The following is a 25,845-nucleotide window of genomic DNA, read 5'->3' as shown; positions in this document are numbered from 1 at the left end:
TAGGTTTTTGCCAGCGTTCAAAGGCTAGGTGAGGCATTCATTGCCTTGTACACTGCTGGGAACCCTTTATTCAGACACTGGGAAGCTCAAATCAGATGCAGCATAACGAGTTATGAACCTAGCATCGTAATGGACTTCAATCTAGGGAGTGTGCTCAGTGTTGTCATTGTGGAGGGCAACATAGAAGAGCAACTTCCTGAACTTTGTAAAAAAATGGAAAAATGTCTGGAGTACTGGATGGACTTTATGGACAAACAGAGATCACAGCATTATTATTTGAACTATTATACAGCGGAACAGATTGTGTATCTGTGTAGTAAGTTGACACAGCAGAATGTGACCACTGTGGAGGAGCAAGTTCTCACGATGCTTTCCTTTATCAAACCGAACTGCACAGCCTCAGATCTCAGGCAGGCACGGCATGCACTCCAATACAAAATGCTCACCAGATCGCAAGAACAAAATGAGGACCTCGATTTTCAGACTTTTGTGTTGCCAAAAAGTCAAATGGGAGACCAAGAGTCCACCGGCGAGCTGGATCCTCTGCCAAGTATTGTGCATCAAGCAGGTGGTTCTCAAAATTTTGACTTGATATGGAATGCTTATATGAAAGACATGAAGAATTTTCTTCCCCACATTCTTGATACAAAAAGCCTTGGAATATTGTTGGAAGTCCTAGCTAAAGAACATGAGGTTGATGAAGACTTTTCTGAAGTCCACACCAGGATGTACATTAAAAGGGAGCTACCTCAGGGTCTGATGACTGGGAAACCAAACCTTATTGTTTGCCCACAAGAAGAGGTCTTGACATGTTGCATATCTCTTTACATGAGCAGTGAACATGAGACACTTCCCACTTACGACGAAGTTCTCCTGTGCAACTCCTCGACGCCTTATGAAGAAGTGGAACTGTTCCTCAGGCGTTGTCTCTCTGTAGGCTATAGAGGACAAAAGATATACACTCTCCTCTATGGAGATCTACTTACCTACGATGTAAGCTCTAAAATCGACACCTTTTTTCAGCAAATGAAAATGCAGAGTAGAAAAGACTACAGACTTGTTGTTATCTGTAGCTCAGAAAGAGAGCGTGCCTATCTTCAATCAGCTTTCAGTCAGTACAAACTACACATGGTTCCCCAAGAGCCATTGGCCAGGATCCAGAGGTACCTCCACCAACACTATGTTGTCTCAGCAGATCAAAACAGTGCTGCAGCTGCTTTCAAAGACCGCCTGTGTGTGGGAGTTGTATCATCCAAAAGAGCTGGTGTTGGTGTGTATATGCTTAAATTTTTAAATGAACGTAATGACTGAAGATTTCACTCATTTTTGATGCATGTTGTAATTACTGCACTTCTCTAAATTTCAGGTAAATCTCTCTACATCCGAAGGCTTTATGAAAAACTGATGCATTTATCTAAAAAGCCACCAGTGATGAAATGTATTCGCATGATTGAACCACATGTTGATGAAAATGTCATCCTTCAGTCTTTGCTCAAGAGCACTAAGACAGGAGCACTCACAATTTTCCATTTTGATGTCACATCATCGGTAATGAGTGATAAATGTGAAGTTATTCTTTGTTTTGCTTAATTACATCTTTCATCATTCGGTAGATGCCTCGTATTTGCTAAGTTTGGGTTTCATGTCTTTGAAAAGGTGCAGAAAGGCCTCCATGAGTTTCTCTTCAAGCTGTTGATTCTGCGATATCTGGTGGGCTCTGAAGGCGAGATGTGGAAGTGTAGCAACAAGCATCTGTACATTATTGAACTTTTAGAACAAGCTATGAAGCCATCCAGAAGTGCAACCCAAAAGGTAAATTATCTTAAAGGTTGTGTCCAAAAACTAATCTATTATTCACTTCATATTAAACATTTGTTCAAATTGTTATTCTAAAGCTCTGTTTTCTTCATAGGCTCAAACTAGGTCATTCATTGATGTGTTTCCCAACATATTCTGCCAACCACCTAAAAAAGTGCTAATGCTAGAAATGAGGAAGCACGAAGATCCCACCATTGTGAACAGTGAGGACCCGCTGATGGATGACGAAGAATTCAGGAGTGCAGCCTTCCAACGACCATACCAATATTTAACTCGGTTTCACAACCATATTGAACTTGACATGTTCACATATCATGGTGTTGAAGGGTCACATGTGGAATGTCTTCAGGTGCTTCTCATGTACTGTGGCATTATGGATCCATCCTGGGCAGAACTCAGAAACTTTGCGTGGTTCCTAAATCTCCAGCTACAAGATTGTGAGACATCTGTTTTTTGTGATGCCACTTTCATTGGAGATACTCTCACTGGTTTTAAAACCTTTGTGGTGGACTTCATGATTCTGATGGCAAAGGACTTTGCCACTCCATCACTCAACATCTCTGACCAGAGTCCTGGAAGAATCCAAGTCGACCTGACTGGTGTTCGTGATGAAGACTTGGCCCCTTTTTTGATTCGGAAAAGATGGGAAACTGAACCACATCCATACATCTTTTTCAATGATGATCATGTGTCCATGACCTTCATTGGGTTTTATCTTCAGCCCAATGAACAGAAGTTTGTAGATGCCATTGACCCCACATCTGGAAGAGTCATTAAAAATAATGTAATGACCTTGTCATTGTATGAAGGCCTGAAGCTTCAGAGAGTCCCTTTTAACGTGGACTTTGATAGCCTACCACGAGGGGAGAAAATTGAACGACTCTGCAGTGTTCTCGGGATCCAGTGGCCTCTTGACCCAGATGAAACTTATGAGCTCACCACTGACAACATATTAAAAATGCTTGCGATTCATATGCGTTTCCGATGTGGCATCCCTGTCATAATCATGGGAGAAACGGGGTGTGGTAAGACCAGGCTCATCAGATTTCTTTGTGAGTTGCGGCGGAGTGGTGTTGCTACTGAAAACATGAAGCTGGTCAAAGTGCATGGAGGAACAACTTCAGGGATGATTTACAATAAAGTCGAAGAAGCAGAACTCATAGCTTCCACCAACAAAGAAGACTACGGCTTTGATTCTGTTCTCTTCTTTGATGAGGCCAACACCACAGAGGCCATCAGTAGTATTAAAGAAGTACTGTGTGATAAGACCATCAAGGGGGAAAGCTTGAAAGCCAACTCTGGATTGCAGATTATCGCAGCCTGCAATCCTTATCGAAAGCACACAGATGACATGATTCAGAGGTTGGAATCTGCTGGCCTTGGGTACAGAGTTCGAGCTGAAGAAACAGATGAAAAGCTTGGATCTATCCCTCTGCGCCAGTTGGTGTATAGAGTTCAGGCATTGCCACCAAGCATGATCCCGCTGGTGTGGGACTTTGGGCAGTTAAATGATCAAACAGAGAAAATATACATCCAACAGATTGTTCAAAGAGTGATTGCAATGAAGGGACTTGACCCAGATTACATATCATTAATCACAGAGGTCCTTTCAGCCTCACAGAGGCACATGCGGAAAAGAAAAAATGAGTGCAGCTTTGTTAGTCTGAGAGATGTGGAACGCTGCATGCAGGCTTTTGTTTGGTTCTATGAGAACCATGAGATGTTTTTTGAAGAGCTTGAAGAATTTGAGAAAAATCAAAGTACAGAGAAAAATGAAAAACCCCAGAAGTATGCAGAAGATAGAGACCCTGTACTTTGGTCCCTTGTTATGTCCATAGGAGTGTGCTACCATGCTTGTCTAGAAAAAAAGGAGAAGTACCAACAGATTGTGTGCAAAGGCTTACCAGGATACAACCAAGCAAAAATAAAGCAAGACATCTCAGTGATGCAGGATTTGCTTTTAAGCGGAGTGCCACTAGGGGAAACTATTGCAAGAAATGGTGCCCTCAAAGAGAATGTCTTCATGATGGTTCTCTGCATTGAGCTAAGAATCCCTCTTTTCCTTGTTGGGAAACCTGGCAGTTCAAAGTCTCTGTCAAAAACTCTGGTAGCAGATGCAATGCAGGGACAAGCTGCTCACTCTGACCTCTACAAAAGGCTGAAACAGGTTCATTTGGTGTCCTTCCAGTGTAGCCCTCACTCAACACCAGAAGGCATTATTAATACATTCAAACAATGCGGCCGCTTCCAGGAAGGAAAAAATCTGGACGAGTACATTTCAGTTGTGGTTCTGGATGAGATTGGATTGGCTGAGGACTCCCCAAAGATGCCACTGAAAACCCTTCACCCTCTGCTGGAAGAGGGATGTATCGATGATGATCCACTACCACACAAAAAGGTTGGGTTCATTGGCATCTCCAACTGGGCTTTAGACCCTGCAAAAATGAACAGAGGCATATTTGTATCTCGTGGTGATCCTGATGAGAAGGAACTCATTGAGAGTGCTAAAGGAATATGCTCATCTGATGCAATGGTTTTGGAGAAGATCAGAGATTTTTTTAAACCCTTTGCGAAAGGCTACTTGAGGATCTGTCGCAAGCAAGGAAAAGGCTTTTTTGGCCTACGTGACTATTACAGCTTGATTAAGATAATTTTCGCAGTGGCCAAAGCTTCTCAACAGAAACCAACAGCAGAGGAGATTGCGAAGGCTCTGTTAAGAAACTTCAGTGGCAAGGATGATGTTCATGCACTTCGTGTCTTTACCGAAAGACTGCAGATTGCCCCAAACCTTGAAAATATCAGTGCAATTGAGTTTGTGAGACAGAACATTCAGGCAGTTGGCCAAGATGACGAATGCCGTTACTTGCTGGTGTTAACCAAAAACTATGTTGCTCTACAGATTCTCCAGCAAACCTTCTTCTCTGAATGTGGCCTGCCAGAAATAATCTTTGGTTCCAGCTTCCCAAAAGACCAAGAGTATACCCAAATATGTCGCAACATCAACAGAGTAAAGATCTGCATGGAGACAGGTCAGACTGTCGTACTCCTAAACTTGCAGAATCTTTATGAAAGTCTCTATGATGCACTTAATCAGTACTATGTTTACTTGGGAGGACAAAAATATGTGGACCTGGGACTGGGAACCCACCGCGTCAAATGCAGAGTGCACCAAAACTTCCGGCTCATTGTAATTGAGGAAAGTGAAGTAGTGTACAAACAATTCCCAATACCTCTCATCAACAGGCTGGAGAAACATTATCTGGACATCCAAACTGTCCTCACAAGGGATCAAAAGAGGATTGTGGATGAATTGGAGAGATGGGTTGTCCTTTTTGTCTCCCTCAGCAGCCAGCATGCAACAGTGACCCAGACGTACAAATACCTCCCGCCAGATGTTTTTGTTGGCTATCACTCTGATACCTGTGCTTCAGTGGTTCTTCAAGTCATAGAAAAGCAGAAGGATGACATGGAAATTTCAGATAATGGCAGGAGCATCTTGGATGAGGCTAAATTTAACTTGCTCAAATGCGCAACTCCTGACTCAGTGGTGCGGTTGGACTGCACAGACCTTCCCAAAGTGGAAATTGAATATCTGTCCAGGGTCTATTTCAAGGAGCAGAAGAGCAGTTGTTTAAGTGACTTCATATTTGCTCACATACGCCAAGAGGCACATCGCCGCTCCTTCACTGAGGTAATTCTATAGTTGCCATACACTAACACTGTGAGACACATACACACTTCAACTCCTTAGTAACTGCTGTTTTGATCGGCAGGTGACGACATTCTCCAGACTTCTGACAACATCAGACTTGGAGCCCTTGAAGCAGGTGTTGCACACTGTGGCGCTTCTCTCCCTCCAGCAGTTTGACACAGAACAATCATTCTTAAAGAAGATAAGGTTTGTTAATGTGTTGTATGTTCAATTTATATTTAAAAAACAAAAATAAGAAAGTTGAATACTCCTAATGAAATAGGGGTTGATTTGAAAACATCACTGTTTAAATTGAAATGTCAGGAATCATAAAACCCACAGTGCAAATCTGATACAGTTTTTGAAGCCATGAATTGGATCACCTTTGAATTAGCCAAAAAAAAGACAAATATTACTTTGAATTCCATTTTTTTTAAAAAGAGCACAATGAGAAATGAAAACAAGGAACTTTCACCTGTGATCCATTCCGCACGGATCAGCTATGATAAGTTACATCACTACCTTTGGAGGGTGCAAAGAGTCCTTATGGAAGCTGAAATGTTTTTACTTTCTCAGTGTCTGTTGGCGGAAATCATTTGACTAAAGCTGCCTTTTTGGTAGATGAATAACCCTAAGAACAACAACAAAATAAAAAGTCTAATCAGGACCTGAAGGTGTATAATCTGTGTTTAAAACTAGTGTTGTAAGCAACCGGGGAAGTCTGGACACATCATGATAAGCAAGATTTACTAATTGGATGTAATTTGGGGGTAATATTTAGCAAAAGTCAGGGCATGTGAACGGAGTGAGTGCAGAATGCAGCAGAGGACTGATATTAGCCGATGTGTGCAGCAGCATATAAGAAGAAACACTTCTTGTTCCACTTTGGTGTACTGGTGTCACTGATTGAATGGTCCCCCCTAAAAATCTGTCTACCCTGCCTTCACTGTGCATGCTTCATTTCAGAGCGCCAGTAGTGATTCACCGATTATTGCCTCGTTTCTGCTTAAAATGGGCTTGTTTCTACTTAAAACTGACTTTAGAATGACTTAAGAGGCATTATTTTGTCGTTTGATGGTTAATAATCACATCATTCTTTTTGATCGCTTTGGGTGTAGAGAGTCAGAGTCAGTCTGACTATCCAGGTGTTTTGAAGACTTTAAAGGACATGTTGCACTGAAATCATAACAAAATAGATTTAGGCTGTTGGTGGTAATCTGGTGATCCCCTAGGATTACTTTGTGCACTGCCGTGATCGGTCTCAAAGTATATGGCATTCTTAGCAAACAGCTACTTCCGAAAACAAAGTACTCTTGAGTACTCGAGTGTTTCTGACAGGTGACGTGACTAGAAGCATCCCAGCATAAGAATAATTCCAGAGTTTACACAGGTGTGATGTTGTGTTTAAGTGATAACTGTTTATTTTGATGCAGCCACAGTAAAAGGAGCAGCTGTGAGAAGGTTTTGTGCACCTGCACAGCCATTAGTCATAAAAGCAGCCTGTTAAAAATGCTAATAAGTGTTATAACTGTGAAAAATCTAATAAATATATATATATATATATATATATATCTGTGTCATCACGGAGACATTCCACATCCTTTAAGCGGCAGTAAACAACTGAGATTCGGGTTTAAACAGTGTAACAGCTGTTTTTAAGGGGTTATTCAACATTAATTCTCTTTTAAAAAGTTCCTCATAGAGTTTTATGACATTTGAGATATTAATGTCCGATTGCAGCTCTGCCTTCAACTCAACTTCTGTCAGGATTGTGGCACATTAGATAGTCCATTATCTCCTGAAAATAGTCTTATGAGTTTTTCCCAATACAAAACATACATCTGCGTGACTAGGTATGTCCGCAGCAGTAAACCAGCAGCTGTGCACAAACAGCAGCATCATGACACTTTAAGTTCCAAAATCCGACAGACTTTAAATAAGTTAGTTTCAGGGTGAAGTGTGCCGTCTCCTCTGTAAATCCGAGCCACTGCTTTCAAAGAGAAGCTCTGAAGTTCATGATCGGGCACAACCTCATTGGTTTCGCTCTATCTGTCTCTGTCTGGGATGTTTCTGTTTTGCTCTTAATTCCGTCTCTTGCAGAGAATTGCAGAGTAAGATGTTTTCCGGAAATGCACCTGTTTCCTCGCTTCGGGAGAGGAATAAAACACATCACAAACCACTAATTATGAGCGCATGTGCGCAGGGAGATTTACAGTCATGAGTACTCTGTTGTGTTGCTAACTGGGACCTTAAAGTGGATATGACACTTAAAGACAACATAGTCTTATTATATGTAACAAAGGTTATATAATTCGGTCAAACTAAACGTTTTAGGAAAGTGTACGTGGTTCTCCCGTTATATATAGCATTTGAATGTCCCGCCACTGAAAAATGTGCATGCCCCGTGACCAGCTTCCCGCTGAGCACCAAGCCTAAAATACGTCACTACGTGTAGACCGTATCGGCTTGTGCACCTGGCGGCCGTTGTTTACACATTGTTTAGCGGCAGAAACTTTGATTTAACACAGCTCTCAGGGACTTGTTTGTCGATATGCCTGACCAGTGTGTCACAGCATATTGCGCAAACACAAGGGCGAAAGGTTTTAGCCTTTTCAAGTCCAGGCAGATTGATAGAAAGCCGCACTGTTGTGTGATGCACGAAATGTCAGGCTGCCGCTCGCTCCTCTCGCACACCTGCATTTGCTCCGACAGCAGACAGTTTCCTCTACCGTCTCCATGTTCTCACCGCTCACAGGAACACATAAAATGTCAACCCCAAATAATATGTTCACAGTAATCTTGAAATGGTCAAGGAACTGATGTAGTAAACACGGCGTCGGCACGTAAACACGGCGCCGGCATGTTCACTGTTGTTTTCAGGGTTCTTTTTCAAAACTTTCACCGTTTATTTCCTATTTTTTCGTGAAAATAACATAACTAAACACGGATAAATGCAATACCAGGCACTCAAACACGGCAAAAACCCGAAGGTAATGATGATGGTCGGCAAGTAAGAGCTACACTGTCGCGGCTCCGGAACAATAACAAAGGCAGTAAACAGACGCTCGAATCGAAAATGCTATACAGTAATTAGAGTGTTATAAACAGCAGCAACAAAAATCAAAGCCTCCCTTACCATTCCATATTCTGCAGCCTTTCAAAATCCATCAGAATTGGCACATCTCTTGCCTCTGCTTCGGCTCCACCATAAACGCTGTCATACAGCTCCAATCTGTAGAGTCTAATCACTGCTGCGACAATCTCAGGATCTGAGTCAGAAATAATCCACACTTGAAGAGGAGTCAGAAAAGTTCTTGATCTCGTCACCGTCCATGCTGAGGTCCATCTGTTCCTGTTGTCGATCGAACAGACAAAGACGGGACTCTCCATTCTGTGATGTCACGGCATCATGTGACCGCTGAAGGAGCACTGCAAGCGCGCTTTCCAATAAACACACTTTTGAGAAGCTGTACAAACTTTATTTTTCAGTGATAATGAATAAAAACACTTTCAACTTACTATACTGTATGTATATTTTGCTATTTATACCAGTTTTCCCCTAATTTTTGAAGTGTCATCTCCACTTTAAAACACATGTAACACATCCTTTAAATAGTTGAATTTGTAATTTTCAGGTATTTGTTTTGTACAAATTAAAACTAAATGTTTATGGAAGCTTTTGTAAATAATTTACAGCAAATTAAATTTTTGCCATACATTTGTATCTTGTATTACAAAAAAAATGTTTATTTGCTTGTAGGAGTTTCCTGACGGAAGCAAATGGGCACATTCAGGCTATGAACAAGATCCTCATCATTCAGTGCGATTATGATGAAACCTCTCAAAGTGCCAATCTTATTGCGTCTGCAAAGTAGGTCCAGTATTCTTAATATCTTTATATGATGAGCATACTTTACTGTGTTTAGATTTGTATTCTTGACCTTCTGTTTTCCCATAGACATTCATCTATCAATGAAATCAACAAGATAAGTCAGGAGAACACAGGAAGCAAGGTGTTTGTCTACTTCATCACCAGACTTCCGAGAGTGGAAGGAGGGACGTCCTATGTTGGTTTTCACGGAGGTATGTTGACTACTTTTTTATTTTATTAATTTAAAATTGTCCCATTGTTTTGAGGTTAAAAAAATAATAATGGTGCATTTTAAACACTGCAGGCCCTTGGAAATCAGTTCATATTGATGACCTCAGAAAGTCAAAAGATATCATTTCAGACATCAAAGCCTTGCAAAACATGACAATCAGCCAACTGTTTGAACAAAAGAAATCATCTGAAGGTAACTTGTTGATGCTAACTGAATAGTTTCATATGGATAAAATGCAACTTCATATGGATAAAAAGCAACTGTTTGTGATATTAAAAAAAACAAATCTTTTGTACAGCAATGGAGGTAGATGATGACCTGTACAATGAGAATGAGCAGGATGATGGCGAATTTGAGAATGAAAATGTGAGTACACTCGAAATATATATAAAATATTGCACTATTATCTGATTAAAGTGTTCTGCTTGTCTTGTGTGTCTTGTTCTGGGTGAGTAGTGACACTAGTTATTTACCAGTGTGTCATTCTGCTGCAGGGCTGGGATACCGTTCTTGATACTACAGGGCTCGTGCGGAGCTGTGTGCAAAGTGCAGTGGGCATGCTGAGGGACCAAGTGGAAAGTGGGTTCCGCAGTATGCGGCGAGTGGAGATCCTTATGACCCTCCTCACTGACCATGGTGAGATGAAAAATTTGCAAAATTTTTTTTTATTTTGTTGTCGTTAGGTTCAATGATTGCTTAGTTTTTAACTTTTCTTCAGGGGAATTTGTCCACACTGTGAAGCGGTACCTTCACTCCCTGCTTGCAGCTCATGAGGGTAACGCCTTCTCCGCCTTTAAAAGTAACTGGGTCATTAAGGAGGCCTCCAACATTGACGCCTTGCAAGAAGGCGGAACATTCAGGTGATTGTTTGGTTCACACGGATGGATGGATGAGATTTATTGTCATTGTCATTACAAGTGCAATAACGAGATTACGTCCACACTCAAATTGCCACAGACAGGGTACAGCAATTAATCCACAATTATTACTTGTTTACCATAATAATGGCACACATCAGAATTAAGACAACACATATACATTTGACATTGTTTATGTGCAGTAAACTTGAAACAGTCCATTTTCCGAATTGAGGCGAAATGAGTGTTGTGGTAGCCGCAGCAGCATGAGTCACGCCGCCTCCAGCTTGGGGAGAACGGGGACCTGCCACAGCTAAAACTGCACAGCCCCCGGAGGGGAAAAGGGGTGGCGTGAGCAGTGGCCGGGAAGGGTGTGTAATGGGGGCAGGTGGAGGTGGGGGGTGGAGTCTTTGTTCATGTGTGAGCCAGTTTTTGTCCTTGTGTACTGGAGTTAGCCAAGATAAGGAGGCAGCCGAATGTTCACCAAGGCCATGGAGATTCTTCTGGAGGAAAACAATGGGGCATTTTGTCCTTCAGAGGCTGATAAGCCTGCTCTGTTTGTGGTTGAGCAGTGAAAAACAATTTTACAGTCTCACTTGAACAATCCAGATCCCAATTATGGGATCTGGATTATCCCATTACACACAGTACATGATTGCTAACTTCTCCTGTTTTGTATAAATGTGTTTCACTTTTTGTCCGGTTCGCATAAGGCACACCCTGTGGAAGCGAGTTCAGGCTGTGGTCACCCCCCTCTTGGCTCAGCTGGTGTCAGTCATTGACCGGGATCAAAACTTGGACATTTTGCTAGACAGCAACTGTGATGAATCTGTTAAGAGGCTGTGGTTGGATATCTTTGGAATTGATAAGTTGCTACAAGTCTCACACATAACACTGGACCACATGTAAGTGGTTATTTGTTTTAAAATGGTGTTTTTATCCTACAATAACTGGTCCTATTTTTATGCCCTGCTTCTGAGTACTTACTATTTTAATGTCCTCTTCACAGCTCTGAAACAAGGATGATCGTTGTGCAGAACTACATTGCCTTAGACAGGAATACTGGTTGCACTATGCCATTCAGTTGGAGGATCAGGGACTACCTAGAGGAACTCTGGGTTCATGCACTTCACCGTGAAGGTAAGGCAAATTGTTAAAAAACAAAATAACTTCAGCAATTATTATTCAAGTTAAGGGTCGGGTGGGGGGGGGGGGGGGGGGGGGGGGGTCTGGAGCATATCCTAGCAGTCACAGGGCGAGGCAGGGTGCACCCTGGACAGTAGTACACCAGTCTGTTCCATGGCTGAGATTTATTAATTGTTATTCTTATTAAATAAATTATTATTATTGACTTACTATTTGTAATATTTAAAAATAAAATAATGCAGTTTGAATCATATTGACTTTGAAACAAAGATTGGTTTTGACTGATTTTGTGTGATTCCACTGAATTGAGCGTGTGCATCAGGGCTGAAACTTCACAGTTATGGCCAGAACACTGTGCAATCACATGTTCTCATGGTAATAAGTAACTTTAAAGTTATAAACTCAGATCAGTTTTTTCTCTTTTTCTCTCTTATTTTTGTACTTTGAATGAGTCTAATAAGCTTATTTTTATTCACTGATATGGTTAATGTTGCAATTTAATACAACTATTTTATTTTAAAATATTCTGTACAACACTGAGCACTTTGTTTTCAATCAGGACCACAGGTAAAAGTTACTTATTTTCATTACTTAAATTATTTTTAGAAATGGAAAAAGTTTTTTTGCTGATCTGAAATACAGTCTGGTCCATAGCTTAAAAACCTAAATACAAAGAAAAACCTTGTCAGTGCATAATAAAACAAAACATGGCTTTTGAGAGCCGCAACACCCCTATTACATACTATACTCATAATATTTTTAACAACTAAAATGATTATTAGTATTACTTTGTGCCCAGGTTTTTACTACATTTCTTGATGAGCCACATAAAAATATGAAACATGTTTTCTAAATGTAACCTTTCTGTGTAACTAAAGTGGGATGTGAAGCATTTTTCTACCCCCCCCAAAAAAAGCAGCGTCAAGACTACGATATAAGTCAGGTCACAGCTCACTTCGGGTTCACAAAGCCATAAATTTGTAAATGATAAAGGGCCTTGGGGTTGCTAATCTTTCCAAACATGCAGGATGTGATGTCAGTTTGGGATAGGATAAAGGCAAAGAAAAGGGGCAAGACAGTGCTATACAACACACATTAAGCAGAATAACTAAAATATTAAAGTGCTGCGTTACACATCAACAACACACCTTGCAGTTTATCCATGCATTTAAATAAACTTTATCTAAGCATTATCAATGTGTATTGTGATACGTATCGAGTATCTAACATCTGACGATGTATTGAAACCATATAGAGCTCTCATCAGATTCGTTCTCCTTCGTGTTGTCTTACTATTATCAGTGCGATTTGTAAATTGAAAAATATAGCTAGAATTTTGCTTTAACTCTAAATTGAGGTTAATTAATTGAGCAGAGGAGAGTCAAATGTCGTACGTGTCATAGTTTTTGGATTTTTGGAAGATTGGGGAAAAAAATGCGCTATTTTCACTTGTAGTAATAAAATTACTGCTGGCAAGTACCACCAGTGATGCTACGTTTCTCAAGTAATACTGCTACAATATCGCCAGTTCTGCTACACCTACGGGTACTTACAAATGATTTCTTTCCCACCTCTGTGTAATTGTCATATTGCTTTTGTGGTGTTGCCATGTCTTCTTCACTAATGCATTGTGTACTTGATGATAGGCCATACCCAGCGTGAGTTTGATGAGTTCTTCTGGAAGACTCCATTGGGACGATGTATTGCTAAGGCAGACCCTGAAATGCAGACAGAATTTTTTCAGCGCTACCTACAGGATTTTATCTCCATGACGATGAACGTGACTTGTCAGGATGATCTACAGGTAGGAAAACAGAGGTTGACCAGATTGTTTATAAGGTATTTCATTACAAATTATTCACCACCTCTATTTCATATGTACATATAACCAGTACAACAGAGTAAGATCTCTTGTTTCATCGCCAGCCCATAGACAAGGTCCTTCTGTACATTTGCAACTAAATCTCTAAGGTCCTTATGCTCAACTTTGCCAAACTGGGCACATGGGTAGGAGAGGAAGGATCACCACAGCAACAAAAGTTAGGTTTGCATTACAGGTTTGTGCCCCAGTTTTAGCAGTATTTTTAGAATATCGACAAAGAACAACTACAAAATAGCAGTGTTTCCATTCATTGACATAATTGACTGCTGGGTTTTGTCATTGAAAGACGTTTGCATGAGAACTGTAATTCCAAAAGTCATGGTGATGAGGATTCCTGCTAAAGATAGGCATGTCATTAAAAAAAATCCAATATTGCTATGAAGTCATCTCTTATACAACCCCTGGCAATAATTATGGGATCACCGGCCTCGGAGGATGTTCATTCAGTTGTTTAATTTTGTAGAAAAAAAGCAGATCACAGACATGACACAAAACTAAAGTCATTTCAAATGGCAACTTTCTGGCTTTAAGAAACACTATAAGAAATCAGGAAAAATAATTGTGGCAGTCAGTAATGGTTACTTTTTTAGACCAAGCAGAGGGAAAAAAAAATATGGACTCGCTCAATTCTGTGGAATAAATTATGGAATCACCCTGTAAATTTTCATCCCCAAAACTAACACCTGCATCAAATCAGATCTGCTCGTTAGTCTGCATCTAAAAAGGGGTGATCACACCTTGGAGAGCTGTTGCACCAAGTGGACTGACATGAATCATGGCTCCAACACGACAGATGTCAACTGAAACAAAGGAGAGGATTATCAAACTCTTAAGAGGGTAAATCATCATGCAATGTTGCAAAAGATGTTGGTTGTTCACAGTCAGCTGTGTCTAAACTCTGGACCAAATACAAACATGGGAAGGTTGTTAAAGGCAAACATACTGGTAGACCAAGGAAGACATCAAAGCGTCAAGACAGAAAACTTAAAGCAATATGTCTCAAAAATCGAAAATGCACAACAAAACAAATGAGGAACGAATGGGAGGAAACTGGAGTCAATGTCTGTGACAGAACTGTAAGAAACAGAAAAGCTAAACGAAAGCCATCATTAACACCTAAACAGAAAAAAACAAGGTTATAATGGGCTAAGGAAACGCAATCGTGGACTGTGGATGACTGGATGAAAGTCATATTCAGTGATGAATCTCGAATCTGCATTGGGCAAGGTGATGATGCTGGAACTTTTGTTTGGTGCCGTTCCAGTGAGATTTATAAAGATGACTGCCTGAAGAGAACATGTAAATTTCCACAGTCATTGATGATATGGCGCTGCATGTCAAGTAAAGGCACTGGGGAGATGGCTGTCATTACATCATCAATAAATGCACAAGTTTACGTTGATATTTTGGGCACTTTTATTATCCCATCAATTGAAAGAATGTTTGGGGATGATGAAATCATTTTTCAAGATGATAATGCGTCTTGCCATAGAGCAAAAACTGTGAAAACATTCCTTGCAAAAAGACACATAGGATCAATGTCATGGCCTGCAAATAGTCCGGATCTTAATCCAATTGAAAATCTTTGGTGGAAGTTGAAGAAAATGGTCCATGACAAGGCTCCAACCTGCAAAGCTGATCTGGCAACAGCAATCAGAGAAAGTTGGAGCCAGATTGATGAAGAGTACTGTTTGTCACTCATTAAGTCCATGCCTCAGAGACTGCACGCTGTTATAAAAGCCAGAGGTGGTGCAACAAAATACTAGTGATGTGTTGGAGCGTTCTTTTGTTTTTCATGATTCCATATTTTTTCCTCAGAATTGAGTGATTCCATATTTTTTTCCCTCTGCTTGGTCTAAAAAAGTAACCGTTACTGACTGCCACAATTTTTTTTCCTGATTTTTTTATAGTGTTTCTTAAAGCCAGAAAGTTGCCATTTGAAATGACTTTAGTTTTGTGTCATGTCTGTGATCTGCTTTTTTTCTACAAAATTAAACAACTGAATGAACATCCTCCGAGGCCGGTGGCCACACTTGTGCCATTTATTTTTGAATGTCACGTGACTGTTGCTGTTAAACATGTGACCTGGAATACAGGAAAAAGTGTTTCCATTACAGTTTTTGGAAATAAGGCTTTTTCAAATCAGCTGAATGACCACCTCATGCACATGTTTTTTTGTGATATTTGAGTTAGGTTTTATTTTTTTAATGTGCATGTTCATTGAGCATATTTTCTATTTGCTACTTCAAATTGCACAATTTGGGGAATAATGGAAACTCACCGAGTTAATAAGATGATGGGTCATCGAGCGCAATATCATATTTTCGCTCATGGAGACTATACTATTTGAACTAGGCACACTAAATATTTGTACAACCTTCGCCTACTTTCAAGACACCTGGAGGTCATCTGGAACTGTAGGTTCCAGATAACCTCTGTGACTTGTGGTATTGGTAGGGTCTAAAATATTTTATATTAATATACGGTGCATCCAGAAAGTATTCACAGCACTGCACTTTTTTCCACATTTTTTTTATGTTGCAGTCTTATTCCAAAATGGATAAAATTAATTTTTTTACTCTTAATTCTACACATAATACCCCATAATTGATTTAATGGTGGACACGGATATTAAAAGTTTTGACATTGATTTACAGGAGACTCAAGCTATTTTTAGCAAAGTCTCCAATAAAAAAACTGCTGGTCCAGATGGTCTGTCAGCCTTTCTTCTCAAAAACTGTGCAGAGCAGCTAGCTAAGGCCTTTTGCCCTATTTTTCAGATGTCTGCCACAAGTTGTTTAGTTCCACAGTTCTGGAAAAAGTCAGTTATCATACCTATACCAAAGATTTCTTGTCCAGCCACAAATAAAGATTATAGACCTGTGGCCTTGACAAGTATTGTCATGAAATGTTTCGAGAAAATTATGGTGAACAGGTTGAAATCAGATGTGTCTTCTCACCTGGATTATTTTCAGTTTGCATATAAAGAGGGCATTGGCACGACTGATGCCATTGTTAGCATGTTGCATATGATCTGTAAACATCTAGAAAAGCCAGATGCTTATGCACTTGTTCTATTTGCCGACTTTACATCAGCTTTTGACACAGTTCATCCTTACTTACTTATGTAGAAATTAATTGACCTAAATGTTAGCCCTTTTCTTGTAAAGTGGTTTTATTCTTTTTTAACAAATAGGTCACAACAGGTGAGGGTAAATAATTCTTTATCTGAAGCCAAAACATGTAGCACTGGAGTGCCCCAAGGAGCTGTAAGTTCTCCTATTCTTTTTTCATTGTATACAAATGAGTGTAGGAGTAAACAGTCAGATTACAACAAAATTTTGAAATTCTCTGACACAATCATTATGAGTTTGCTGACATCAGGTGAGAGTCCGTCCATATACATGGATGAAATAGACTCTTTTCATTCATGGTGTGTGAGGCACCACTTGACTCTTAATGTTGTAAAAACTAAAGAGATGGTCCTTGACCCCAAAGGGCTGCTGTTCCATGACCCGGTCATTATTGGAGGTAGTGAGATAGAACAGGTAGAGTCTTTTAAATATCTTGGTGTCTATGTGGACTGTTTTCTCAAGTGGAATGCGCATGTGGATTTTTTTATGCTACAAATTGTCCCAGAGGCTTCATTTTTTAAGAAGACTCAGATTGTTTGGTGTGAGTTCAACAATATTGGCTTCCTTTTATAATGCTGTGCTGGAGAGCCTAATAAGATATGGCATGGTAGCTTGGTTCGGCTCTCTTACTGTCCAGAGCAAATCCAAAATTGAGAAACTAGTTCGATACACCATGAAAATGATTGGCAAGAGAGAGTATCCTTCTTTAAAAACTATTTTTGAAACCTTGGACCTGGTGCAAGCTAAAAATATTCTTAAGGAGCCTTCCCACACGCTTTTCAGTGAATATGAGCTCTTGCCATCAGGGAGAAGGTATCGGGCTGTCAGGTATAAGAGCAATAGATTTAAAAAATCCTTTGTTCCTTTGTCTATTGCTCTGTTGAATAAATCTGGATAATACCTACAGACGCATTACCGGGCATTGAGGGGCCTCACTGAAGATTATCTAATTTTAACTGACTGTTTCCTGTGATTTTTTATTTATGTAATGGTATATTATGTGGTTGTTGCATGATTGTATGTGGTTTTACTTTTTAATTATGGCATTGCAAGCTCAAGACAAATTTCCCTTGGGACAGTAAAGTAAACCTTGACCTTGACTTGATAATGACTGTGGAAAAAAGTTTTTATGAGATTTTTGGCAAATTTATGAAAAGAAAAAAATCACGTGTACATATTCACAGCCTTTGCTATGAAGCTCAAAATTAAGCTCAGTGCATCCTAATCATCCTTGAGATGTTTCTGCAGCTTAATTGAAGTCCACCTTGGGTAAATTCAGTTGATTGGACATGAATTAGGCACAAACCTGTCATATAAGGTCCCACAGTTGACAGTGCAAGCAAAGCATGAAGTCAAACGAACTGTCTGTAGACCTCCGAAACAGGATTGTCTCGAGGCACAAATCTGGGGAAGGCTACAGAAACATTTCTGCTGCTTTGAAGGCCGCAATTAGCACAGTGGTCTCCTTCATCATCCAGAACCTGATGGTCACTGTGTCAGAGCTCCAGCATTCCTCTGTGGAGAGAGGAGATCCTTCCAGAAGGACAGCTGTCTCTGCAGTAATCCAACAATCAGGCCTGTATGGTAGAATGGCCAGACAGAAGCCACTCCTTTGTAAAAGGCACATGGCAGCCCACCTACAGTTTGCCAAAAGGCACCTGAAGGACTCTCAGACCATGAGAAACAAAATCCTCTGGTTTGATGAAACAAAGATTGAACTCTTTGGCATGAATGCCAAGTGAAACCAGGCACCATCCCTACAGTGAAGCATGGTAGTGGCAGCATCATGCTGTGGGGATGTTGTTCAGCGGCAGAAACTGGGAGACTAGTCAGGATTGAGGGAAAGATGAATGCAGCAATGTACAGAGACATCCTGGATGAAAACCTGCTCCAGAGCGCTGTTGACCTCAGACTGGGGTGACAGTTCATCTTTCAGCAGGACAATGACTCTAAGCACACAGCAAAGATATTTAAAGGAATTGCTTCAGGACTACTCTGTGAATGTCCTTGAGTGGCCCAGCCAGAGCCCACACCTGAATCTGATTGAAAATCTCTGGAGAGATCTGAAAATGTCTGTGCACCGACACTTCCCATCCAACCTGATGGAGCTTGAGAGGTGGTGCAAAGAGGAATGGACAAAACTCCCCAAAGATTGGTGGACCAAGCATGTGGCATTGCAATCCCACAAGAAGACTTGAGGCTTAATTGCTGTCAAAGGTGCACCAAAAAATTTTTGAGCAAAAGGTGTGTGTACATGTGATTTCTTAGTTTTTCCTTTTTAATAAATTTGCTAAAATTGCAAAAACTTTTTTCATGTTGTCATTATGGGGTGTGGTGAGTAGAATTTTGAAGGGGGAAAAGGAATTTACTCCATTTTGGAATAAATGTAACATAAAATGCGAAAAAGCTCTGTGAATGCTTTTTGGATGCACTGTTTGCTTCTATAGTGCCAACACGCATTGGTCCACATCAGTGAAGACTGTGACCGTTTTGATATTGTTTAGCCCACGAGATCCTCCATTGCAGATGATATTATTATTTTTTTATTCAGAGTTGAGTTGGGGATTTGCCACTTCACCCCCTCTCTTTTTTTTTTCTGTTCCCCCCGCCCTAGCTACTGTGTGGTGCTTTGAACTCTTGTGTCAGTGAGTTGTGGTCGCAGCACGATGACAAAGAAATGCCATTATCACTTCCATGGGTCCATGCTGCTTATCACAAATTCAAGAATCGACTGCAGAATCTTTCCAGAATGATCTGCATTGAGCCCCAGGTGACCGAGAATCTCTCGACAATCTCTCGTGCTCGTGATGGAGTGGAACTGGTGAGCGTTCATTTTCCATGCAAGACATTATATCAAACAGAATTGTGCTCATTAGAAATGTGCTCCTTGGCTGCCTTGTTTAGGCTCATAGTCACACACTGATCATAATTCCTTGCTCTCAAGGTACTTGACGTGTATGCTGCGTTTGCATGTGTCGAGCATCTCGAGCCTCAAGCTCTGAACACAGATGCTCAGAGACGAGCCTGGCTCAGACAGGTCAAAAAACTTCAGGTGCCTATTGAGTTGGTCTGCTCAGAAAGCAGTATGAAACATTACGGAGAGAGGAGCAAAACGATCGTCTCTAGAGTACAGTAAGTCAAACTTAAAGATTTGTAAAACATTCCAAGTTGTTGCTTTGCTTAAAGTTAAATGCTGCTTTACATACATTTTGGTTCTTTGCTTCTTTTTTTTTTTTAAGAGCCGGATGGAATCGTGTATTCTCTCTGTCTGTATTTGTGGAGCACATGCTGTTGGGCATCGAGGAGTTGGAAAAGAATTTGACACCTTTAGTTTTGGATCATACACGAAGGCTGAACCAGGTTGGTTTCTGTTGATGTAAAGTCACTAAGGCATCCTTGGCTTGTAGTATCTGCAATCAGCTGTGCTTCTTTCTTATTTTATCTTCTTTTCTAGATACTGGAGAAAAATTCTGACCTTAAAGCTCAACAGACATTTGAGGCTGTAATTGGTTTACTCAAGACCTGTAAAGATGAAGCAGTTGAGCGCATCTTCAGGTAGATATTTCATTTTTCCCTCTTCAACGGTTTTACGAGGCCTGTCCATAAAGTAACGGCCCTTATTATTTTTTTGCAAAAACTATATGGATTTCATTCATATGTTTTTACGTCAGACATGCTTGAACCCTCGTGCGCATGCGTGAGTTTTTCCACGCCTGTCGGTGACGTCATTCGCCTGTGAGCACGCCTTGGGAAGGAGTGGTCCCTCCCCCTCGTCGGATTTTCATTGTCTGGAAATGGCGGAATGAAAAGGACTTTTTTTTCCATCAGAATTTTTTCAGAAGCTGTTAGAGACTGGCACCTGGAAACCATTCAAAAAATGTATCTGGCTTTTGGTGAAAATTTTACGGGCTTCACAGAGAATAAGGACTTTAACTACAGCTTTAAGGACCCCTTTAAGGACGGTCGGTGCATGCTCACAGGCGAATGACGTCACCGACAGGCATGGAAAAACTCACGCATGCGCACGAGTGTTCAAGCTTGTCTGACATAAAAACATATGAATGAAAGCCATATAGTTTTTGAAAAAAATAAAAAGGACCGTTACTTTATGGACAGACCTCATACATGTGTCTGCTGTACTTTTTGGATCTTAACGTCTCACGCATGCTCGATGACAGGTATGGCATGATGCTGTGCCCAGTGTGTTTGGGAGACCCACACAACCCTCTGTGCCTTCCGTGTGAACACATATACTGCTTGGCCTGTATCAAACAATGGCTGATGCCCGGTCAGATGTATTGTCCCCTGTGCATGCAGCAAGTTCCAGATGACTTTCCTGTGGTTCCTTCAGAAAAAATAAGGTTGGTAATGGAGATTAATGAGATATTGTTGCACAAGATTGCTGTGTAGAGGGTGTAGAGGCTTTGTGGCAGTTTGGATTACCTCCACAAGGATGTTCTGAACAGATTTAATTGAAAATTCAGGTGTTTCATTCGGCTGCATTTCCATGTGAAAATTTCGCATGTGGAATTAATTTTGACACTCCTTGTGAATCATGCTCTCCACCCCAATTAATTGGTGGCAGTAATGCACCTATGTTCATTGCCATCCCCCAATAAACACCACAGAAGAAGAAGTCATATGATGATTTGTCGGTGTGAGAATAGGAACAGCTATACATAAGTAGATTTTAAGAAGAAAACAGAGCAAGATATAGCATAAAGTGGTGTTCTATGAAAATGAGAAGTTTTTTTGTGAGGAGGAGGAAAGAGATGCCCTCTGGAAGCAATAGTGTGTACCTGCAAGGATACACACCTGAGGTTCAAACCAGAAGTGATTCATCCCTTTGTTGGTTAGAAAGGCATATAATGAGGCAAATCAAAGTTTAAATTATTATAACAAATGGTTGGAAGTGAAAGCAAGTGATCATTTTGACCAGGGATGTTTAATTGATTTAACAAAGGAGTTTTTAAGTCTTCTGCTCCTTCCCAAGTGCAGGACCAACAGACTGTACAACTCCTCACTTGGGGGGAGGAGGAGTAACGGGAATGAGAGGAACAGTAGTAGCCAGTAGAGATGGGTATCGATAAGATTTTATCTATCGATACTGATTACGGTCTTCCAGCGACCATGAGGCAGTCAGCGTCCGTGGACATTTTTAAGTCAAGACTTAAAGCCTATTTTATTCTTTTTCTTATGAATAGTTTTAATTTTTTTTTATCTGTTTTATTCTTTTACTTCTGTTTTTAATTAGGTATTTGAATTTTTTAATTTTTATTTATTTATTTTTATTTTTTATGTTGAACTGTTCTATGTGAGGCACCTTGAGATGGCTTTTGTTGTGATTTGGCGCTTTATAAGCCCATTAAGTTGAAATTGAATTGCAATTGAACAGCATTTTTTTGAGTCTTAAAGTAAATAAATATGAAATCGGTCACTGGTTCCTTAAACTTTGGACATAATAAACTACATGGTGGATCTTTGATCTCTGGACATAAATAGAAATAAAAAAAATCTAGTTATTGTCAAAAGCATTTCCTTTCAGACATTATTGGCATGAATGTCTTTCCATACTCTGAGCTGAGCTTTTGCAGCTGGCTGTGCTGCACATCAGGATGTAATTTATAAAGAATGCAGCACGTCTCATTTTGGAAGGAAAAAAAGCGTTTTAGTCGATTGTAGTTTCTTGTCTGTATTGCAACGTTTGTAAGAGGTGTCATTTTATTTAAAGCAGCAATTTGTTTTGAAGTTATTCATTCCGAGTGGACTCTCTCGGCGGAGAGCCGCACAGCGTTTGGAGCTGTGCCAAATGAACGTTGAACGATTCTCATTTCTTGACTGCAACAAGACAAGAGTCCCAGTTAGTGACTTTAATCCACACAAAAGCGACTCACAATATTTTAATGGCTTTGAGAGGGGTTAAAAAGCGGACTTTGCGCTTCTGAAGAGCAGCGAATCAAAGAACCACGAGCCAGTGGATCGAAGCATTGCTTCATTGGTTCACACTTCAAAGTGGTATCGCGCTGCAGAAACGATTGATTACAGACCCACTGCAGGGTCTGTAATCAACGAAGAGGAATGATCATTTTCTCGACAAACACCCTCAAAAACAACGGCTGCTCTGAAGGACCGATAAAGGAATCGTTAAGCAAAAAGGCTATTGATATCGGTGGATCGAATCATTTCTTAACAATACTCGAAAAGAACCGGTTCTCGATACCCAACCTTAGTAGCCAGTAAACCAGTAGCAAGCACAAATCCTTTTTTTGTTTGCTTTGAAGGATTCTCTCATTTCCCAATGACATCCCTGAAATTTGGTGGCAATGTAGCACTTGGGTCAAGAAAGAGTTGATTATATTTTGGTATGAATCCACATTAAGGAGTGGATTTTGCCTTTGATGTGTGAACTTTGATCCCATGCTGCCAGGTCTTGATTCTCATTCCTTTGATCCTGATCAAGAGACATAGCATGTGTTTTACGATTTGAACTTTGGTCTTTCATACTTATTCCTTTGAATACAATTCTGAGTTTGAGCTCTGATCTCGACTTCAACTGGAAGATCTTGCCTCTGTTCCTTGATCTTTGATCCCAAGTAAAAAAAAAAAAATTCTTGTCCTGACTTTTGACTTTTGATTTCACTGGACCCAGTTCCGTGATCACAAACTATGACAAAAATATAACCTTCAGATATTAGCGGCAAGGATAAAAAATGAGTGATCAGGATCATAAATTAGCAGTCGAAAATGAGTGGAGAGGAACAATGCTCAGGATTAGGGCCACAAGTCAGCAGTCAGGATCAAAGATAAGGATCAATGGTCAGCAATCAGAATCTAAGAACATTTTAGAAACTCTTCAAAGGAATAAGTTTTTCACAATGAAAGGGAATGTGATAATAGGAAAATTTCAACACAGATAAAAATGGAGGTCTTGGACTTTTGAAATGTGCACTCTCTGAGTGCCCCATTCATTCAAAGATAGGATCTTTGTAGATATTTAATTTTATCTTGTAAGAAATTTAAAGTGGCATCGCTTAATCAATTGTCATTTCTCTTTTTTTGTGTGTGCAGGATTGTAGTCAACACTCACACTCAGTTCAGGAAGCAATGCAATGCTTTTTTCATTGACCTGGTGTCTAGCATGTGCTTCAAAGACAACTCTCCCCCATGTCCAGCTGTCATTTCTGATTTGCTGTCCTTTCTCATGGTGGAGACCAAAGGATTTCCCTTCATTGGAGGTAGGGTGTTCTCCCGTTTTGTTGCTTGATATGGTTTTGAGTGTTACTGGTTTTTGCATTATGATTTGTTAAAACATTTTCTTTGACTCAAAAAATGTTGGACAGATTTTCATTGAGGTGACTTCCTGGATACTGGGAAGTAATTACTATAAGACACAAAAGAAGTGTTTTTATCAACTTTCAAGAGGGAAATATAAGGGATGCACAATACTGGATTTATGCATATATTCAGTGTGGCAGTATTTTCAAACTAATTTTGGCTGATGCTGATACTATACTGTTGAGGTCAGATGTTTACATAAAATCAGCATGGGCATGAATGTAATGGTAATTTGATGTCTTTGAACTTTTTTTTTTTTTTTTGCCAGGGTGGAATGATAGCACAACATAAATCATTAATGACTTTTAAAACAATAATTGGGTAGACAAATTAGAATTTATTTTGAATCTTCTGTAATCCACGCAGGGTCAAAAATATGCATACAGGCTCAAATATAGACCTGCACAGCCACTAATATTTGTTTAAATGTCCCTTAGCAAACTGCACTTCAGCTGGACACTTTTGGTAAAATAGTAAATGGATTGCATTTATACGGCACTTTTCCATCTGAATCAGAAGCTCGGTGCTTTACAGTGATGCTTTGCATTCACCCACTCACTCACACACACACACACACACACACACACACTCGCCCTCTGATTTTCAACTTGGCGATTAAGGAAATTGCTCAAGGGCCCTTAGTGATTTTCTGGCCTGATGAGGATTTAAACAGAGGATCCTCTGATCTTAAGCTTCAGTCACATGGCACTAACGAAGGACAAGAAAGCTCAAACGAAACAAGAAATCTGCACTTGCCTTGGCTTTTGGAGGCATTGTTTAACCGTCATCCAGCTTTGTTCCTGTAGCTGGCGTGTCGTCAGAATTGTCAGACTGTTGAAAAATGTGAAAAAAATCCCTACGACAACCTTCAATTCCATATTTCGTTTTGCTGTCTGTCTTAACAGTTTTTTATCGTTTGCATAGTTACTGTAATGTCAGCATTCTGTTTGACTGTCGTCCAGCTTTGTCCAGCCTCCCAATCCTGACCTCTTGCACAAACGTTGACAATATCTGAAGCTCCAATGAGCTGAACGTAACATCTTTGTGTGGCTGATGTCTGGGCCGAAAAGCAACAATAGTGGCAAGAACGTTTTATTAACTACTTTAACTATTTACACACATTACAGCCATTTGTGGCTGGCCTGCGTGTGCACTCACGTTGTCAAGACAACCAGATCCCACATCTGCAGGTGCTGCGGACATGAGGACAAGGCTGTCTGCTCTCGGTCTCATACCCGCTGCCGGTCACGTCATCGTGAATGTTTTCTTTTGATTTTGTTTAACCCTCTGGGGCCGATGCCGTTGTATGTGACGGCTGGGACCAAGCTTTACTAAATTATAAATAACTTTTTAATGATATGAGATAGAAACTGTCCACTGTCGGCCATCTTTGTACTCCTCATAGAAGCTGTGTGATGATGTGCGCAATATGAGTGTCCAATCGGAATTGGTTCACCATCACATGGTTTTCCAAAATCCAATCGTAGGGCAGCTTTACCTCACGTGATAAACCAAAGATCGTTTTCAGGAGTGATATCTTACTAGTTGGCCCGTTTGAATAGCTCCTAACTCCTCCAATGCGCCCTGCGCCATTATGCACAGTGAAAGTAAATAAAATGGTAAATGGACTGCATTTATATAGCGCTTTTCCATCTGTATCAGACGCTCAAAGCGCTTTACAATAATGCCTCACATTCACCCCGATGTCAGGGTGCTGCCATACAAGGTGCTCAATACACACCGGGAGAAATAGGGGATGAAAGGCCTTGCCCAAGGGCCCTTAGTGATTTTCCAGTCAGGCGGGGATTTGAACCCATGATCTTCTGGACTCAAGCCCAACACCTTAACCACTAGACCATCACCGCCTCTGAAAGTGAAA

The 25,845-nt window shown here is 40.4% G+C and overlaps 1 protein-coding gene across 1 annotated transcript in view; it reads left to right on the top strand.

The window, feature by feature from the left end:
- rnf213a (ring finger protein 213a) overlaps nucleotides 1–25,845 on the top strand; it is a 124,838-nt gene that overhangs the window by 77,538 nt on the left and 21,455 nt on the right. Inside the window, exons 26-45 of the mRNA XM_034190836.1 lie at nucleotides 4–1,270; nucleotides 1,367–1,548; nucleotides 1,657–1,812; nucleotides 1,913–5,509; nucleotides 5,592–5,716; nucleotides 9,270–9,380; nucleotides 9,468–9,592; nucleotides 9,685–9,804; nucleotides 9,911–9,978; nucleotides 10,107–10,248; nucleotides 10,331–10,472; nucleotides 11,183–11,374; nucleotides 11,479–11,609; nucleotides 13,262–13,419; nucleotides 19,246–19,452; nucleotides 19,576–19,763; nucleotides 19,871–19,991; nucleotides 20,086–20,186; nucleotides 20,810–20,992; nucleotides 23,700–23,866. Of these exons, the coding sequence (XP_034046727.1) occupies nucleotides 4–1,270; nucleotides 1,367–1,548; nucleotides 1,657–1,812; nucleotides 1,913–5,509; nucleotides 5,592–5,716; nucleotides 9,270–9,380; nucleotides 9,468–9,592; nucleotides 9,685–9,804; nucleotides 9,911–9,978; nucleotides 10,107–10,248; nucleotides 10,331–10,472; nucleotides 11,183–11,374; nucleotides 11,479–11,609; nucleotides 13,262–13,419; nucleotides 19,246–19,452; nucleotides 19,576–19,763; nucleotides 19,871–19,991; nucleotides 20,086–20,186; nucleotides 20,810–20,992; nucleotides 23,700–23,866 (7,483 nt within the window). The remainder of the gene's footprint in view (nucleotides 1–3; nucleotides 1,271–1,366; nucleotides 1,549–1,656; nucleotides 1,813–1,912; nucleotides 5,510–5,591; nucleotides 5,717–9,269; nucleotides 9,381–9,467; nucleotides 9,593–9,684; nucleotides 9,805–9,910; nucleotides 9,979–10,106; nucleotides 10,249–10,330; nucleotides 10,473–11,182; nucleotides 11,375–11,478; nucleotides 11,610–13,261; nucleotides 13,420–19,245; nucleotides 19,453–19,575; nucleotides 19,764–19,870; nucleotides 19,992–20,085; nucleotides 20,187–20,809; nucleotides 20,993–23,699; nucleotides 23,867–25,845) is intronic.

The sequence above is a fragment of the Thalassophryne amazonica genome, chromosome 16 (assembly GCF_902500255.1).
Source record: "Thalassophryne amazonica chromosome 16, fThaAma1.1, whole genome shotgun sequence".
Lineage (NCBI taxonomy): Eukaryota > Metazoa > Chordata > Actinopteri > Batrachoidiformes > Batrachoididae > Thalassophryne > Thalassophryne amazonica.
The sequence above is the reverse complement of the archived record's forward strand: the minus strand, read 5'-3'. Positions and strand labels throughout refer to the sequence as shown.